The sequence below is a fragment of the Rhinoraja longicauda genome, chromosome 37 (genome assembly GCF_053455715.1).
Source record: "Rhinoraja longicauda isolate Sanriku21f chromosome 37, sRhiLon1.1, whole genome shotgun sequence".
NCBI classification, from domain to species: Eukaryota; Metazoa; Chordata; class Chondrichthyes; order Rajiformes; family Arhynchobatidae; genus Rhinoraja; species Rhinoraja longicauda.
In genome coordinates this window covers 5990957-6008375 of record NC_135989.1, presented here as the reverse complement: position 1 = coordinate 6008375, position 17419 = coordinate 5990957, and the positions used below count along the sequence as shown (strand labels likewise).

General features: G+C 42.6%; 1 protein-coding gene across 3 annotated transcripts in view; it reads right to left on the bottom strand.

Annotated features, from left to right (window-relative positions):
• Positions 1 to 17419, bottom strand: part of mvb12a (multivesicular body subunit 12A) — a 37244-nt gene that overhangs the window by 9812 nt on the left and 10013 nt on the right. For 2 of the 3 annotated variants that reach the window (XM_078429594.1, XM_078429595.1), the window contains exons 2-8: positions 12192 to 12341; positions 10529 to 10627; positions 8683 to 8779; positions 5984 to 6113; positions 3701 to 3835; positions 3297 to 3403; positions 1020 to 1072 (exon numbers count right to left, since the gene is read on the bottom strand). In XM_078429594.1, coding sequence (XP_078285720.1) covers positions 1020 to 1072; positions 3297 to 3403; positions 3701 to 3835; positions 5984 to 6113; positions 8683 to 8779; positions 10529 to 10627; positions 12192 to 12287 — 717 coding nt within the window. In that variant the 5' untranslated portion in view covers positions 12288 to 12341. The remainder of the gene's footprint in view (positions 1 to 1019; positions 1073 to 3296; positions 3404 to 3700; positions 3836 to 5983; positions 6114 to 8682; positions 8780 to 10528; positions 10628 to 12191; positions 12342 to 17419) is intronic. The other variant, XM_078429596.1, reaches the window with a different exon arrangement.

The window sequence follows — 17419 nt, the reverse complement described above, 5'->3', positions numbered from 1 at the left end:
TGGGGGAAGGACAGAGAGGAAGGGAAAGCAAGGGTTACTTGCAGTTCGAGAAATCAATATTCATACCACTGGAATGTACGCTGCCCAAGCGAAATATGATGGTGGAGTTTGGGTCAGTTAGTTATTTCTAGAGAGTAGTAATGATGGTGAATAGCCAGTTGTAGGGGAATCTATATTATGGTCAGTGGTAGGAAGGGACATGCAAACAGTGAGCATCCTTTGCAATGGAAATACCATACTGTGATAGTGGTTAAATAGATGGTGGTGGGGGTGGCATCCATGAAAGACAAATAATGGAAGGTATTCTTGGATCTGTAAACAGATCAGTAGCATGCGACGAGTTGCATCTCCCCAGAAAATGGTCAGCATTAGGAACAATGATTCACTCAGTAACATGGGCTAGGCCGACCCCCCATCACCACGCCACAATCCTTCAACTACAGAATACAATAGGTGCAGGAGGAGGCCATTCGGCCCTTCGAGCCAGCACTGCCATTCAATGTGATCATGGCTGATCATTCTCAATCAGTACCCCGTTCCTGCCTTCTCCCCATGCCCCCTGACTCCGCTATCCTTAAGAGCTCTATCGAGCTCTCTCTTGAATGCATTCAGAGAATTGGCCTCCACTGCCTTCTGAGGCAGAGAATTCCACAGATTCAGAACTCTCTGACTGAATTATTTCTTTTCCTCATCTCTTATTCTTAAACTGTGGCCCCTGGTTCTGGACTCCCCCAACATTGGGAACATGTTTCCTGCCTCTAACGTGTCCAACCCCTTAATAATCTTATACGTTTCGATGAGATCTCCTCTCATCCTTCTAAAAGGTATATCTTAATTGTTTTTTTTAAATGAAGAAATATCAAAATAGCCAATTACTCACTCATTTCCGAGCCTGCAAAAAACAGATTTTCAGATGGTAATAGCATGCATGAAAGGCTGGCTGAAAGAAAAATCTTTAGAGGAATGCACATTTTGAAATCACTGCAGCACAAGCTGCAAGTGCAACAGGCTGAACTTACATTCATCGTATTTTCAAATCTGGGGTGTAAAGCAAAAGGAACACCATCCATTGCTGTAAAAAAAGAAAAAATTGCAGTGAGTTAAAAACACTTCGTATTCTTATATCCCAGCTATACAAACTTTTCAAAACTGCACCTCATATCGGTGGTAACAAGCTGGTTTTCTGATCTCCAATCGGCAAAACAACCTTCCACTCTTTTCACAAAGCATATCACTGCCTGCCACTAATCCAATTTTGAACCTTGGACATGTTCACCCTCAACTGCTCACCCTGGATCCAATGAAATACATATTTGGGCTTGATTTATCCAAAGCACTTGCAATTGGCAAACACCTTTGAACTTGATTCCTGCTCCAAATTGCTAATCACTGACACCCACTTTTTTAAAAATCCATGCATGTTGAGGATTGAATTTGGCTATTGCAAGGGACTGCAGTCAAGTAACTTTCCTGAACCTGCATGTGAAAATTAACTATTGGCTACCGAGCAGGTCATTTGTTTGGAAGCCAAAGATCTGGAACAACCACTCCCATGAGGGAAGAGAAGAGAATAAAGATGAGTGGAATTAATTTTAAAAAATCGAAGTAATAACTTTGGAAAATATATATCATATTTGTAACCAAAGGTTGTGCTTCTCAATGTTTATCAGAACAAAATCATATTCCATAACTCTTCTGGCACTGTCAACCATTCAACTATTTAGTACTGAGATAAGAAATTTATTAAGATAGAAAATGGTTTATATTTGGAATTCTATCCCACACCGACATGTTGGGTCACTGAAATAGATCTTGAATAGTTAGGAAAAAACTGCAGATGCTGGTTTAAATTGAAGATAGAAACAAAATGCTGGAGTAACTCAGCGGGACAGGCAGCATCTCTGGAGAGATGGAACGGGTGACATTTTGGGTCGAGACCCTTCTTCAGACTGATGTCAGGGGAGTGGAAGGAGATAAAATGTAGTCGGAGACAGTAAGACTGGTCGGAGAACTGGGGAGGGGGAGGGTTGGAGAGAGAGGGAAAGCAAGGGCTACTTGAAGTTAGAGAAGTCAATGTTCATACCGCTGGGGTGTATGCTACCCAAGTGAAATATGAGGTGCTTGAAAAGTTAAGTCAGTCATATAGAATTGGGCAGTAAAATGGACTTGAGGCACAGATTTCAGAACCGGATCCAGAGACCATAATGCCTACTAATACTTCTATTTATGTTGTCGTTTGTAAAATAAACTAGACAAAGTGGACCCGTTGGGCCCAAAGCTCTCCTGCATTGGTGCAGCACCCTGTCCCCCCCCCCTCCTCAACCCCCCCTCCCATCTCCCCTACTCCCCCCTTCCCTCCTCCCTCCCCTCCTTTTAAACTTTAAAATGTGAATAACTTAAAAAATATAACACCGATTTCAATGAAACTACTTGCATTATCACTAAAGTGACAATGGTGAGTGAGGTGGGCCTAAAATTGTCACGCTATTGTGTACTGTTTTGGCTGAAGTTCAGTCACAAACAAGATAACAAACGAGAGTTTTAGTATATAGATAACTTAATACAGATATTTGCACAATTTAGGAATGGCCACAGTTCAATGCTGGGAAGTAAAGAATTGCTATGAGGATAAAAATACAATTACAAGTTCTTTTCCCGTTTGTGGTAGGTAAGCATAGAGAGCCAACAAGCATGACCCCAATTTTGCCAACACTGGTGACGCAATGTATGTTTTACTCGGTAGATTTACTCCTCAATTTCCAAAGTAGTTGTCTGTGAAGGAGCGGTTGACAAAATGAATTTAATTTCAGAGAATTTTACTGCCATGTTGGATTTGAACTCAGATCCTGGGAGTGCAGGGCAAGCAATAAGCTAAGTAAATAAGAAAAAGCTATCCATGTACATTTAAAAAAAATGAAGAATTTGGAATATTATTGCCAAGTGCAGTCAAGTACAATTTTAATGTCTCCGAAACGAGTTTCTTTTTGAAGTTGGATCAAAATATGATCCAAGAATGAGCACTACTGAAACTAAATGTTTTCAAAGGCAGTCTCACCTCATAATATTTACATCAACAAGGAACTGCATGTTAATTTGCTGCCGTTACGTGCAATGGGTCCAACTAGCTCTTGGGTTCGGGATAACTATTGCCAACAGCTTGATTTTACACCCAAATAGAGACAAAATAATCATCAACAGGCTCCCATTTCTCTCTCCCTTTGTGATTTTGTCAGTGACTTTCTCTCATTTTCGAGAATCACAAGCATGTGGAAAATAGCATTTTTGTCCACCCTTACCTGAGATTCCATAAATATTCTCCGAGCCGTACACCGCATCTTTGGCGTCCATGTTTGATCGCCTCTTGGTTAGACGGATGATATGTGCATCATCCTCTTGACTTTTGCTGCAACAAATTAAAAAGCTTTTAAATATAGCTTTCAAATGCCCAACCTGGATATTTTCATTGATCAGTCATCTCAGCTTAGTCCTGTCCCACTGCAGTGCTGGGCTTCAATCTGTCCAATTGCAAGAGAAACTTTAATTACATAAAAACTATATAATGCAACAAAAAAAAAAGGGGAGGTTTTTTTTGTAACAGTCTGAGGGATTAGAAAGAACAATTGTTCCAATTTTAACTTCTGTCAATTGGGATAATAGTTCAATGATAAACAATAGCTAATTCTCTGTGAAATGCATATACCTTTGAAAAGACTTTATATTCTCATTCTCTAGTGATAGGCTTTTCATATCTTTACTCATGCTTCTTGGCTTGGGCAGTGGTTTTGGTTTGGTGACTCCTCCTTTTCTACACCATATGACAAAACCGCTAAGCTCTCTGTAAAATAAAAACAACACCAACTAATACATCGAGACGCACACGCACACAATGGACATAGAAATTCTTCCCACATGCACAAGTAAACACACTAAAGAGGCAAAATATACAGACACCAATATACAGATTTTAAGAATGCAGATAAGGTGTATAAAATCACGACAGGAATAAATCGGGTAGATGCAGAGTCTCGTCCAAAGTAGGTGAATCAAGGACCAGAGGACATGGGTAAAGGGAAAAGATTTAATAGGAATCTGAGGGGTATCTTTTTCCACACAAAGGATGGTGGGTGTATGGAACAAGCTGCCAGAGGAGGTAGTTGAGGCTGGGACTATCCCAATGTTTTAGAAACAGTTAGATAGGTACGTGGATAGGGCAGTTTGGGAGGGATATGGACCAAACGCATGCTGGTGAGACTAGTTGGGCCCAAGGGCCTGTTTCCACATTGTATTACTTTATGGATACCCAATATCGGCAGAGACATGTACATGATAAATACACAACGAGATAAAGGATGATATAAAAATGACACAGAGTGCTGGAGTAACTCAGCAGGACAGGCAGCATCTCTGGAGAGAAGGAATGGGTGACCCTTCTTCAGACGGATGTCAGGGAGTGGGCGGGACAGAGATAGAATGTAGTCAGGCACAGTAAGACTGGTGGGAGAACTGGGAAGGGGGAGGGGATGGAGAGAGAGGGAAAGCAAGGGTTATTTGAAGTTAGAGAAGTCAATGTTCATACCCCTGGTGTAAGCTGCCCAGGTGAAATATGAGATGCTGTTCCTCCAATTTGTGCTGGGCCTCGCTCTGACAATGGAGAAGGCCCAGGACAGAAAGGTCAGAATGGAAATGGGAGGGGAAGTTAAAGTGCTGAGTTCTGGGAGATCAGGTAGGTTAAGGCAGACTGAGTGGACCATTTTTTTCCGGACCTGGAACTTGAAGTGGGGGCGGAGGGGAATAAAGGTGAGGTCTCTGCTGAGGACATAAAAATGACACAAGATGAAAGAATGGGTCGACTGGGCTTGTATTCATTGGAATTTAGAAGGATGAGAGGGGATCTTAAAGAAACATATACAATTGGACAGGCTAGATGCAGGAAAAATGTTCCTGATGTTGGAGGAGTCCAGAACCAGGGTCACAGTTGAAGAATAAGGGGTAGGCCATTTAGGACTAAGATGAGGAAAAACCTGTTCACCCAGAGAGTTGTGAATCTGTGGAATTCTCTCCATAGAAGTTAGTGGAGGCCAATTCACTGGATGTTTTCAAGAGAGAGTTAGATTTAACTCTTAGGGCTAAAGGAATCAAGGGATATGGGGAAAAAGCAGGAATGGGGTACTGATTTTAGATGATCAGCCATGATCATATTGAATGGCGGTGCTGTCTCGAAGGCCCAAATAGCCTAATCCTGCACCTATTTTTCTATATAAAAATAAAGATCTCTTTAAACCAAGTATGCAACTAATCCTGGCAGTCAATGATTAACAGGAAACTAGTCCCAGCATTTGTTTAAATTTACTTCCTGATGTGAAATGCAAATCAGACAAAGAATGCAGTTTAAAACAATAATTCACACAAGGTTCACATTTAGAGGAAAACGCATTGAGCTGTCGAGAAAAGCCTTATCTCTACTCAATGAAACTGAAAAGACATGTATATTATCCCAGCTTTCTGATTTTCAATTGGCCCCAAAGATAATAAGTAAGGAGATAATAAGTATAGCACAAATGTCCTCTATATAGTGGTATGAAAATCTACTTCAATTGTGCCAAGTTGTGTAGGAAAATAACTGCAGATGCTGGTACAAATTGAAGGTATCACAAAATGCATGAGTAACTCAGCAGGTCAGGCGGCATCTAGGAGAGAGGGAATGGGTGACGTTTCGGGTCGAGACGTTTCCTGTCTCCACCTATATCCTTTCTTTGTCCCACCCCCATGACATCAGTCTGAAGAAGGGTCTCGATCCGAAACGTCACCCATTCCCTCTCTCCGAAACGTCACCCATTCCCTCTCTCCTAGATGCTGCCTGACCTGCTGAGTTACTCCAGCATTTTGTGATACCTTCGATTGTGCCAATATTACACTTGATGGGTAACATCTTTAGTTTCTTGCAATTGTGCATTCGGGCAAAAATTCTGAGTACATTACTTACCCTATGCATGTGTATGAAGGCACAATCTGCTTGCTTTTCCCAGTCAGCTTAACATCAAAAATAGCCGTGTCTGCCTCTTTAAATGGGATTCTCCTAATGCATAGACGTTTCTTTTTAGACACTATAACCTCTGGGGAAAAAGGAGAGAACAGTTACTAAAAAACTGAGAGGAGAGAATGCTGGGGGGGGGGGGGGGGGGGGGAGAAGGGAAGATTTTTGTTAAGTGGAAATGTGGAGAATATGCTGGTTTGCGGCTGCTCATCCAAATACTGTACCACTGATGACTTAAACTAGAAACCTGCTCGGGTAGATTCATGAAGAACCCAGTCATAATTCAATCACTGCATGTATACTAAGCAGCAGTTGAAATGGTCGTCTCAAGAGATTGCATAGCTTCTGACTGCACTTTACATTGAAGTTCTTCACCTTTTGAATATTGGGGAAGGGAGGAACAAGTCAAAGGATCACCCAAGTGGTTTGATCTTGCGTTTGGTGAATTTACATCAGCTCAGCGATCGCTTCGCTCAACACCTGCGCTCAGGCCGCATTAACCAATCTGATCTCCCGGTGGCTGAGCACTTCAACTCCCCCTCCAATTCCCAGTCTGACCTTTCTGTCATGAGCCTTCTCCAGTGCCATAGTGAGGCCCACCGGAAATTGGAGGAACAGCACCTCATATTTCGCCTGGGCAGCTTGCAGCCCAGTGGTATGAACATTGACTTCTCCAACTTTAGATAGTTCCTCTGTCCCTCTCTTCCCCTCCCCCTTCCCAGATCTCCCACTGTCTTCGTATCTCCACCTATATCCTCCCTTTGTCCCGCCCCCCGACATCAGTCTGAAGAAGGGTCTCGACCCGAAACGTCACCCATTCCTTCTCTCCTGAGATGCTGCCTGACCTGTTGAGTTACTCCAGCATTTTGTGAATAAATACCTTCGATTTGTACCAGCATCTGCAGTTATTTTCTTACACTATATAAAAGTATGTGTATTTGATTTATATAAAAGCAACAAGGAATACATGGGTGTCCCTTGAAGAATTAGACTCTCTTCCAAAGGCCTGGATGTGCCTGGTGAACCAAAACAAGTGTCCATGATTTCTCTGTGACTAGTACCAATGAGTAGACATTTTCTGGCAAATCAGAATTAATGAGCTAACCTGATTTTAGTTGTGAGGTGGTTCCTTGATTTGTATAAAAAATGGCTACTGGCTAGTGTGACAAATGGTGGTAATTGTGGCAAATGTTACACTTGTTTAGGGAAGATGGAACAGAAGATCAAATTATTACCATGTCATTTGAACTGTAAGCACTGAGGTAGGATAGATAGATAATTAAATATTCACTATATATCATCTTTGGAACAAAGCGCAACAGTGTCTGAGCCAAGGACACAGTCCACGAGTACCAACAATACAGCTCATGGAAAATAAACCAGAGACTTACTGATTCCTGAATCTGGATCAGCTAGTTTGATCCATTTGCCTCATCAATTCTAAATTAAAACAATGGGATCATTTGGCATTTATTGTAATTGTATTTGAGAGCAGCATAAGGTTGCCAAGATAGTCCAGAGATAAAGGATCCAGAGATAAAGGATCAAGAATCGTGGCACACAAGAAACAAGGAGATGGAAGCATCAAGGTAAAATAACTGAGTGATGCACTGAGACATCAGCCAAAACATTATGACCACTGACAGGCGAAGTGAATAACATTGATTATCTTGTTACAATGGCACCTGTCAAGGGGTGGGATATATTAGGCAGCAAGTGAACAGTCAGTTCTTGAAGTTGATGTGTTGGATGCAGGAGAAATGGGCAGGAGTAAAGACCTGAGCAACTTTGACAAGGACCAAATTGTTATGGCCAGACGACTGGGTCAGAGCATCTCTGAAACGGCAAGGCTTGTGGGGTGCTCCCGGTCAGCAGTGGTGAGTACCTACCGACAGTGGTCCGAGGAGGGACAAACCACAAACCGGCGACAGACAGGGTGTTGGGCGCCCAAGGCTCATCGATGCGCGAGGGCAATGAAGGCTATCCCGTCTGGTTCGAACCGACAGACACAAGTCACAGAAAATTTTAATGGTGGTCACGGGAGGAATGTGTCTCAATACACAGTGCATCGCACCCTGCTGCGTATGGGGCTGCACACGGAGGACCAACAGCATATTAGGCAGGTGGTCATAATGTTTTGGCTCATCAGGTCATAACGGTGTATAGTTTGAGCACTTCCATGCTAGTGGATAACACAGAGCACTCTTCAAGACAATATATGGGACACCAAACAATCTTAGTTTAAAAAAAATTATAATTGCAAAACCACACAAATGTTTAACATATGGGAACATATTTATGCACATTATTTATATGGACTTTCAAGAAGCATTTAATAAAGTCACTGATACTTAGAGCTGAAGGCAATTTATTAAATCGTTAAGAAATTAGTTGAGTCAGGTCCATATGAAAGTTAATACATACAAGCATTTTCATTTTTTATTATTAAAAAATTTAATGAGATGTGCTCAGCTTTTAATATCCATCATCCCAGATACCAGGAAAGTCTGCAGACGTCTACCAACAGCTTTAAGTGCAAGACACAATATGTTAAAATAACTAGCGACTTCAAACATTTCATTCATGGTTTGAGATTTCTGACTGTTCTGCACTATAACATCCTTATAACTGCTGCCAAAAATACTCACTTGAATCTATGAATTCGTCAACAAATGAATATCCTGAACGTAAAGGGCATTTATCGGGAAGTAATAGGATATCTGCCACAACATCCCCATGAGGATTCTGACAATAAAGCAGAGCATCAAATCATTATTTTCTCTCAAAGACCTGTACAAACAGTATTTCAAAATCTGGTGATTTATCAGCACCCCAAGCATCTCAAGTTTCATTTAGATCTCATCATCACCCACTGGAACTGATAGTGTTCAGCTCAGCAGAGTCCAGCTCAGTAGAATCAAATAGACCATTGAGACTTCATTGATTTTAACTGAAATCATCACATTCATCCACGAAAAGTGCGAATTCATGCCACTCTTCCATTACATTAAAAGCACCATTTGGATGTCTTGTCTTGCAATGTCCTTGCACAAAACTAGAGATCTGATGCACTTAGAGTTGGCACTGGAAGTATATAGTAAGTTGTCTTCTGTAAAGCACCCAACAATAACATTAATGAGGGCGATCTGGTGGCGCAGCGATAGAGTTGCTGCCTTGCAGCACCAGAGACTCGGCTTCGATCCTGACTACGGGCGCTGTCTGTACGGAGTTTGTACGCTCTTCCTGTGACCTACGTGGGTTTTCTCCGGGAAGCTCCGGTTTCCTCCAAAGACGTACAGGTTTGTAGGCCAAATGGCTTTGTATAAATGTAAATTGTCCATAGTGTGAGTATAGGATAGTGTTAGTGTATGGAGATTGCTGGTCAGCTCAGACTTGGTGGGCCGAAGAGCCTGTTTCCGTACAGTAAATCTAAATTAAACTAAACTAAATATCCAAACCATCACATTGGATGCCCAGGACCAGGCCTGACCCACACACAAAATGTTAGATGACAACAACACAACCATAAAGCCAGGCCCAGCTGGTGGACTGCTTATATTCAAAGGCCCTCTGGTTAATAAATTCAGAAACTTCAAAACACTGGTTTTAATTTTAAACATAAAATATTTACTGTGTGATGCTTTTAATCAAATTCCTTTTAATTTCCCTTTCCTATACATCTTTTGTCAATAAGCCCCAGAAGCTGTGTTTCAGTTAAGTTGTTGACCCTGTAAACATACCCATTGTATAATGCTTTATCAATTCTTTGCATGAACCAATGTGGACTGTTCAATCTCAGCAGGTGCATGCTCTGCTGGTGGAGCCCATATAGAGTTCAGCGGAAGATATTACGCATTACAAATTTGTTCGCAAGTTCGAAACTTCCACAGGATGCAAATAAAATTGGGATGGGAGGTAGGAGCTGGATCTTGATCATTCTAACAGTCAAACAAGAAAACTGCTAGCAATTTGGAGTGGAACAACTGAAATTTCCCAGAAAGGTCTAGACCCTTAATTCACAGTTGCAATGCAGTCACTCGTCCCACAACATAAGAAAATAAGGCTGCAATCAAAGAGAATACTCATTTTGTATTAATTTAGTTTACAGATACAGCACGAAAACAGGCCCTCTGGTCCATTGAGTCCTGGCCAACCAGAGATCCCCGCACGCTAACACTATCCTAACACCAGGGACAATTTACAATTTTACCAAACCAATTAGTCTACAAACCTGTACATCTTTGGAGTGTGGGAGGGAACCAAAGCACCCGGTGAAAACCTACGCAAGTCATAGGGAGAACGTACAAACTCCGGACAGACAGTACCCACAGTCAAGATTGAACCTAGGTCTCTAAGGCAGCAACTCTACTACTGCGCCACAGATTCCTTGTGCCCAAAACAAATTTAAATTTAACATAACATGGGCATGCCATCAGTGATGGGGGGGGGTGTGTGAGGTGAAGTGGAGGCAGAGGGAAAAAGATGACGACCTACCTCTTTAATCAGCAAAGAGCTGACACACAGGTAAGAGCCCGATTTCTGACCAAAGCCTTTGGCAAAGTTTGCAGAGGATCCATCTGTAGTCGTAGTGATCTAGAAAGAAATACAAATCATTGGATTAATGGTAAATAATTCTCAATTTATTTATGTTCTTGTTTATGCTAACCAGTATTTCACTCTCTCTCATCAAGGATGATGCCAAAGCTGGCCTTTGTAAAGATAGAAGCAACGTATTTAGTGGGAAGCTGATGCACATCTTCCACTTCTACATAGTTTACCTTCTTGCTCCACACACTTTCCTCAGTTATGGAGGCATACAGCATGGAAACAGGCCCTTCAGCCCAACTTGCCCATGCTGACCAAGATGCCCCATCTACACCTGCCGCATTTGGCCTATATTCTTCTAAACCTTTCCTATCCATGCACCTGTCCAAATATACCATGTACTTATCCTCAAAATTGAGTGATCATCTTGATCAATACCCCATCCACTGACTTAAATAGCGATCCCCTCCCTGCTGCATCTTCACTGGGTATCATCCATTGAATGTGCTGAAAAAATCTGACCAGGCACAGGATACCTTGTCATTTTGTCAGTGTCCTTTATGTGGTGACTATTTGCATACTTTAGGTATGCAAGCAAAGAATTTCACTGCGACTTGGTCATTCATTCAAACCACCAAGGCTTCTCTTACGGCAGCTTCCAAATCTATTGCCACATAGAAGACTTAGGAATACTGACTTAGATGTGACATAATTATTCCTTCAATGGTACTGGATTAAATTCTTGGAAATCTCTACTGAACAACTCCGTTGCAATGCCTTCACCACATGGACTGCATTAGGTCCGGAAGATCCACCATCAACACTTTCTCAAGAGCAGGGGCGGCACACTGGCGCAGCGGCAGAGTTGCTGCTTTTCAGTTATAGAGACTCGGGTCGATCCTGGCAACAGGTGGTGTTTGTACATTCTCCCTGTGACCGCGTGGGTTTTCCCCGGGTGCTCCGGTTTCCCCCCTCACTCTAAAGACGTGCAGGTTAATTGTAGGTGGCACGGTGGCGCAGCGGTAGAGTTGCTGCCTTACAGCGAATGCAGCGCCGGAGACTCAGGTTCGATCCTGACTACGGGTGCTGTCTGTACGAGTTTGTACGTTCTCCCCGTGACCTGCGTGGGTTTTCTCCGAGATCTTTGGTTTCCTCCCACACTCCAAAGACGTACAGGTTTGTAGGTTAATTGACTGGGTAAATGTAACAATTGTCCCTAGTGTGTGTAGGATAGTGGTAGTGTGGGGGGATCGCTGGGCGGCGCGAACTCGGTGGGCCGAAGGGCCTGTTTCCGCGCTGTATCTCTAAATCTAAAAATCTAATTGGCTTCTGTAAATTTCCCCTGGTGTGTAGGACCGAACTGGTGCAAGGGTGATCGCTGGTGGGAGTGAACACGTTGGGCCGAAACGCCCGTTTCAACACTGTATCTCTAAACTAAACAACCTGGCCTTAGCAAAAAAAAAAATCCATCATGCTCATATGATCATATAATAATGAAACAAAGTGAAAACTATTCTATAATTTCCTAACTTATCCCACTCTTCTCAAAGGCTAATACACCAAGTGCCGGGAGAAATATGAACCCAGGATTAATGTCAAGAGGCCGACGTACCAGTTGATATTCCTTTGGACAGGTGTTTGGGCTGGAGGTCCATCCTACACCAGTTAGAGGATAGCAGTTTGAATCATTCATCTCAGGTGCAGCCATCTGGTATCGTGTGCAAGCTAAATCCTCGCGGCCAACCACTTTATTAAATCAGTCCTTTAGGATCAAACAAAAGCAAATGCAAAGAGAGGTTGATATAAACAATGTTTTCTGGTACACTGTTGAACAAGCTTTTGAAGCAAAGTACATAAGAAACAAAAAGAAAATACGGTAAAACTTCATTAATCTACTATCCAAGATCCAACAATGTTGAAAACCCAGGACAGACACAAAATACTGGAGTAACGCAGTGGGTCAGGCAGCATCTCTGGTGAAAAGGAATATGTGACGTTTCAGGTGTAGCCCTTCTTCAGACCGAGAGTCAGGGGAAAGGGAAACGAGAGATATAGACGGCGATTTAGAGAGATATGGGACAAATGAATAAAAGTTATGCAAAAAAGTAACGATGGTTAAGGTAAGTTGGAGCCCACAATGGTCCATTGTTGGCTTGGGGTCGCTGAAAACGAGTTATACAGATAATGAAACTCAACAGAACGACGGTGAAACCCGTACGACGACTAGGGTGGGAGAGGGGATGCAAGGGTTACTTGACGTTAGAGAAACCAATAAAGAAGTCGATATTTTTATAGCAATTTATTACATCATCAGTTTACCTCTAGCATTACTGCCATTACACAAGCAAATCCAGCAGTCAATCTGCAGGGTCTGATCAATAAAACATGAAAAAACAAGATCAATGCCCACAGAATATTATAAACTCAAAGACATCAAACACAAAGTCTGTGCCAGCTTTCGCAAAGAGCAGTCAAAATGTAGCAACAAAAAACTGCAGATGCTGGTTTACAAAAAAGACACAAAATGTGGGAGTAACTCAGCGGGTCAGGCAGCATCCCTGGATAACATGGACTGTAATGTCATCTGCCCATGTTCACCAGGGATACTGCCTGACCCGCCGAGTTACTCTAACACTTTGTGTCTTTTTTTCCTCTCAAAGAGCAATTCAGTTGAAGACAACCTATTATTTCCCTCTCCTTAAGGTCCTTTGCAATTTACATATGTAGGTTTTTACTGAAACTTTGTCCACTCACTAGTGGGCAGTCCGTCCCAAACCTTAAACACTTTTTTTCCCCATGTTGCCTCCAATTCTAGATAATTGTACCTGCATCCAGGTATTTTTAAATGGTGGTGTTGAAAGAGAATGTGTAGAAGCAAAGAAAACAATTAAATGGTCTGTGTGGAAAAATTAAGCCAATGACATATTTCAATGCTGTAACACTCTTTGTAGGAGCTATTTATGCTTAATTCAGTTATTGTCATTGTGTTATGGCTATGTTTTAATATTTCTAGTTTATGTCTTTTGTGCCTGCTTGTGGGTGTGACTTAATGCGTAATGGGGAGTGTCTAGATGGGAGGAGGCTAGCGTGTTTACAGAGGTTGTGGGTCAGTTTGGACTCGGAGGATGGTGAGCATACAGTTCTTTATCATGCGCTCGCACCGGTTATATTTGTAAGAACCATAAGGTAATAACTGCAAGAATTCTAGATATTGTTTGAAGAAGAAACAGTTGACAAAGTACGGAAACTGATGAATTACTCAATGATTTGTGCTATTTTAATAAAACCAATGAATGAAGAAAAGAAGTTTGGAAGATCCGTTTTGTCACATCAGGGTGCGACGTGTGCGTAAGCTATAACTACATTTCATCCCCGAGAAGTAATGGCTATTGAAGTGGGATTTCGAGATGGTATAGAAACTGCCATTACACTCTTATTCTATGAAGTCGTAAGGCAGCAGGAAAAGAAAAGTTGTGATTGTAATCCCAGTAGGTTAGTATTTGACACCACAGTGAGAGGATTTAGATTTTCTTCATTCATCAAAGGACCCATCATCTCGAGTGATTGTCAGTGCGATACACGATGGGAAGATGGTTTGTTTTCTGTAGAGACAAGTTAAATGATGACAATTCTCCCCTGGAAGCACAAGAGACCGCAGATGCTGGAATATGTAGCAAAAAGAGAGGGCAGCTGGCAGCTCTCAGCAGATCAGACAAGATCTGTGAAGAAAAATGGACAGTTGATGTTTTGTGTCAAGACCCTTCAACTCCACTGAAAGACAAAGCCTGAAGACGGTTCTCCACCCGAAACGTCGCCTTCCTTTTCTTCAGAGATGCTGCTTGATCTGCTGAGTTACTCTAGCTTTTTGTGTCTATCTAGAGGGGAAGTAGCCAGTTTAAAGACGTAGATGGAGAAGTGGTGGGAGGGGGGAATTAGCGAGCAAGGTAGAAAGACATAAAATGCTGAAGTAACTCAGTGGGTCAGGCAGGGTTACTGCAGCATTTTGTGTCTTTCCTAGGTAAACCAGCGTCTCCAGTTCCTTGTTTCGATAGTTAAAGTCTGATAAGGGTGATAAGGATACGTTTGACGGTGGGTTGAGTGGTAGATAACAGCCTGGTGGGGGAGGGAAAGGTGGAGGTAGCAAGAGGGCCAAGGTTGACAAAAAGGCTGACAGAGGATGGAAGTGTAAAGGTACTAGATCTGCCAGGACTACACCTCCTCTGACCAGGACACCATCCCTTTCAGTTTTCCCATCCCCACCAGATCTGCTCTTGAGATGAGGCTTTCTGCAGCAGGACATTTGAAATGTCTTCCTTTTCAGGAAACACGGCTTCCCTCCCACTGTGTTTCACTAAGCCCTCACCCCCATCTCTTCTATACGTCACACTTACACTCTCACCCCACCTCGTCCCAAACAGAACAGTGTCCTTAGTTTTTGATGGTCACCCCATCAGCCACTGTATCCAGCACATCATTCTTCAACAATTCCACCAGCTACAACATGATCCCACCACCACTCACATCTTTCCCTCCCCATCCCTTTCTGCTTTCAGCAGGGACCAGTCTCCCTGGTTCCCCAAGCACTTTACCCTGCAACCACAGGTGGTATAAAATAGATCCCTAAATGTAAAACATCTCACCCCTCATCCCCATCCAGAGACCTGAACAGCCCTTCCAGGCGACACAGGGATTCACCTGCACCTCGTCCAACTCTGTCCACTGCCTGCAGTGCTCTTGGTGCGGCCTCCTCTTCGTCGGTGAGACCAAACGCAGACAAGACGACCACTTTGCTGAGCACGTGCTCTCTGTCTGCTGTGTCCATCTGAATTTCCCGGTTACCAGCCAATTTAATTCCCCTTTCCATTCCCAAAACGACTTGTCTGTCCTTAACCTCCTCCACTGCCAGGGTGAGGCCAAATACAAACTGGATGAACATCACTTCATATTCTACCTGGGTAGCCTACAACCCAACCTATACCCGAATATTAAATGTCACGGGGCAAATTTTGCACTGCCCCAAGATTGTTGGCCTCTGCCCCTGCAAGTGGTGTGGTAGCGTGACTTGAAGCACAATGTTTTGCAAGGACTCCAGTTTCCACCAACTTTCCAGGTCTTAGGCAATGCAGGGCTTTATCTAATGCAAGTCCGCTGCTCAGCTGACTCAAGGGCTTCGCCAGCTGATGAAGCCCTGTCCCCAGGCTCGTCAGCTGTTAGAGCCGCCACTATTATTGAATGTTTGCAATGCTTTTGATATTCACAAACATTCAAAATCACCTGAGACCTGTTAGAAGCAAACATTAAAACAGTAAAATTCAAAATTTTAAAGTAGAGACTTTAAACAAAAAATTAAAAATAATTAAACTTTATTAAATAACTATCTCCTTCCAAGTAGCTGAAATGTCCTATTTGTTGTAGTGGGCACAGGTTCAGCATGCAGATTTTCCAGCCCGAGAAGGTGGCACAGTAATGTTGCCAGCTCAGCTGCAGAGGCCTAGATTTGATCCTGATCATTGTTTCCTCCAACATCATAAACTGTGCCGGCATGTTGTAATATACTTTTTGGGAAGGAAAATTGTCAAAATGAAAGGGGTTCAATGGCTACATGATAGAGAATAAATTGCACAGCTACTGGAAAGGGATAATGGAGCCATGTGGATTGTAATGTTGGGATTTGTGTAGTTACACGTACATAACAGCACTGGAGCCAACTACTGCAGCAGTTTCAGGCCTTGTGCTATTCCGAGTGGAAGCTTGCTCCTGGAAAGACTCAGTGACAAGCTTGTCTGCCAGCAAATCCCATCTGGATTTTGCAGAAGATCAGCCCCCACATCATTCCACAAACCCACCATTACACATTCAGATCTACGGTGTATTAATATACTGGAGCAGCCCAAGTCTCTAAGTCCTCGTTCACGTTGAGGTTTCAACGGTCACAGCTTACCACCATCCTTGTTGCTTTAGACTCAGGGTGTGGAAATTATTGGGAACACCACACTTCCTGTCAGATTATTATGAAACAAAAATCTGCAGATGCCAAAAATCTAAAAAAAGAAACTGAAAATGTTGGCAATATTAACTTTGGGCAACATCCGTGGAGAGAGAAACGGAGTATTTTTTCTGGCTAGTAAACTTTCATCAGTGTGCTTCTCCCACTGCACCTTCCACCCTCAAACCCCCAAATTTGCCCACTTCCAGACAACTATTTCACATGCGTAATAGACTATCACTCTTTTAGTTACATGCAGAGAGAGGAAGTTGTAGACTTTGGGAAGAGGACGCAGGATTTGACACAGAAATAACTAAATTCCAAAAGACATGGTTTTAAATGGCCCTCAAAGGCAAGTGCAAGACAAAATGGAAATAGGAACAGCTTAAAGCCAGCTCCAATTTGGAAACTGTGCATTCCTTTTTATATACAAGACCACCCCCAGCTCAATGTATTTTGTGGGATACATTTCCAGAAGTTATGACTGGTCTCTGTATCAAATCTTGCAAGTGGAAAAGATTCCGTCGCCTATTAAAATATGAAAAAATAAACCTCTTTCTTCGAATAAAGATCCCGCGGAAAAGTTGTACACCATAAGACAACAAGTGCGTGAAGTCATTTGCCCCCCAAAAATGTTGAGATTCAGTATAAGTAACTACAAAATCACAATCAGGCAGTGATCAAGTTTCCTGTTGCGAACGAGATGGATAAATGCAACAAATGTAAAGTTACTACCATTTAAGAGCCGACAAACACACAGCAGGGACTAACTTCCCCATGTTATCTAAAGAAGGTCCCTGACTTGAAAGGTTAACCGTTGCTTGTTCCAAGATGATGCCTGACCCGTTAAGTAT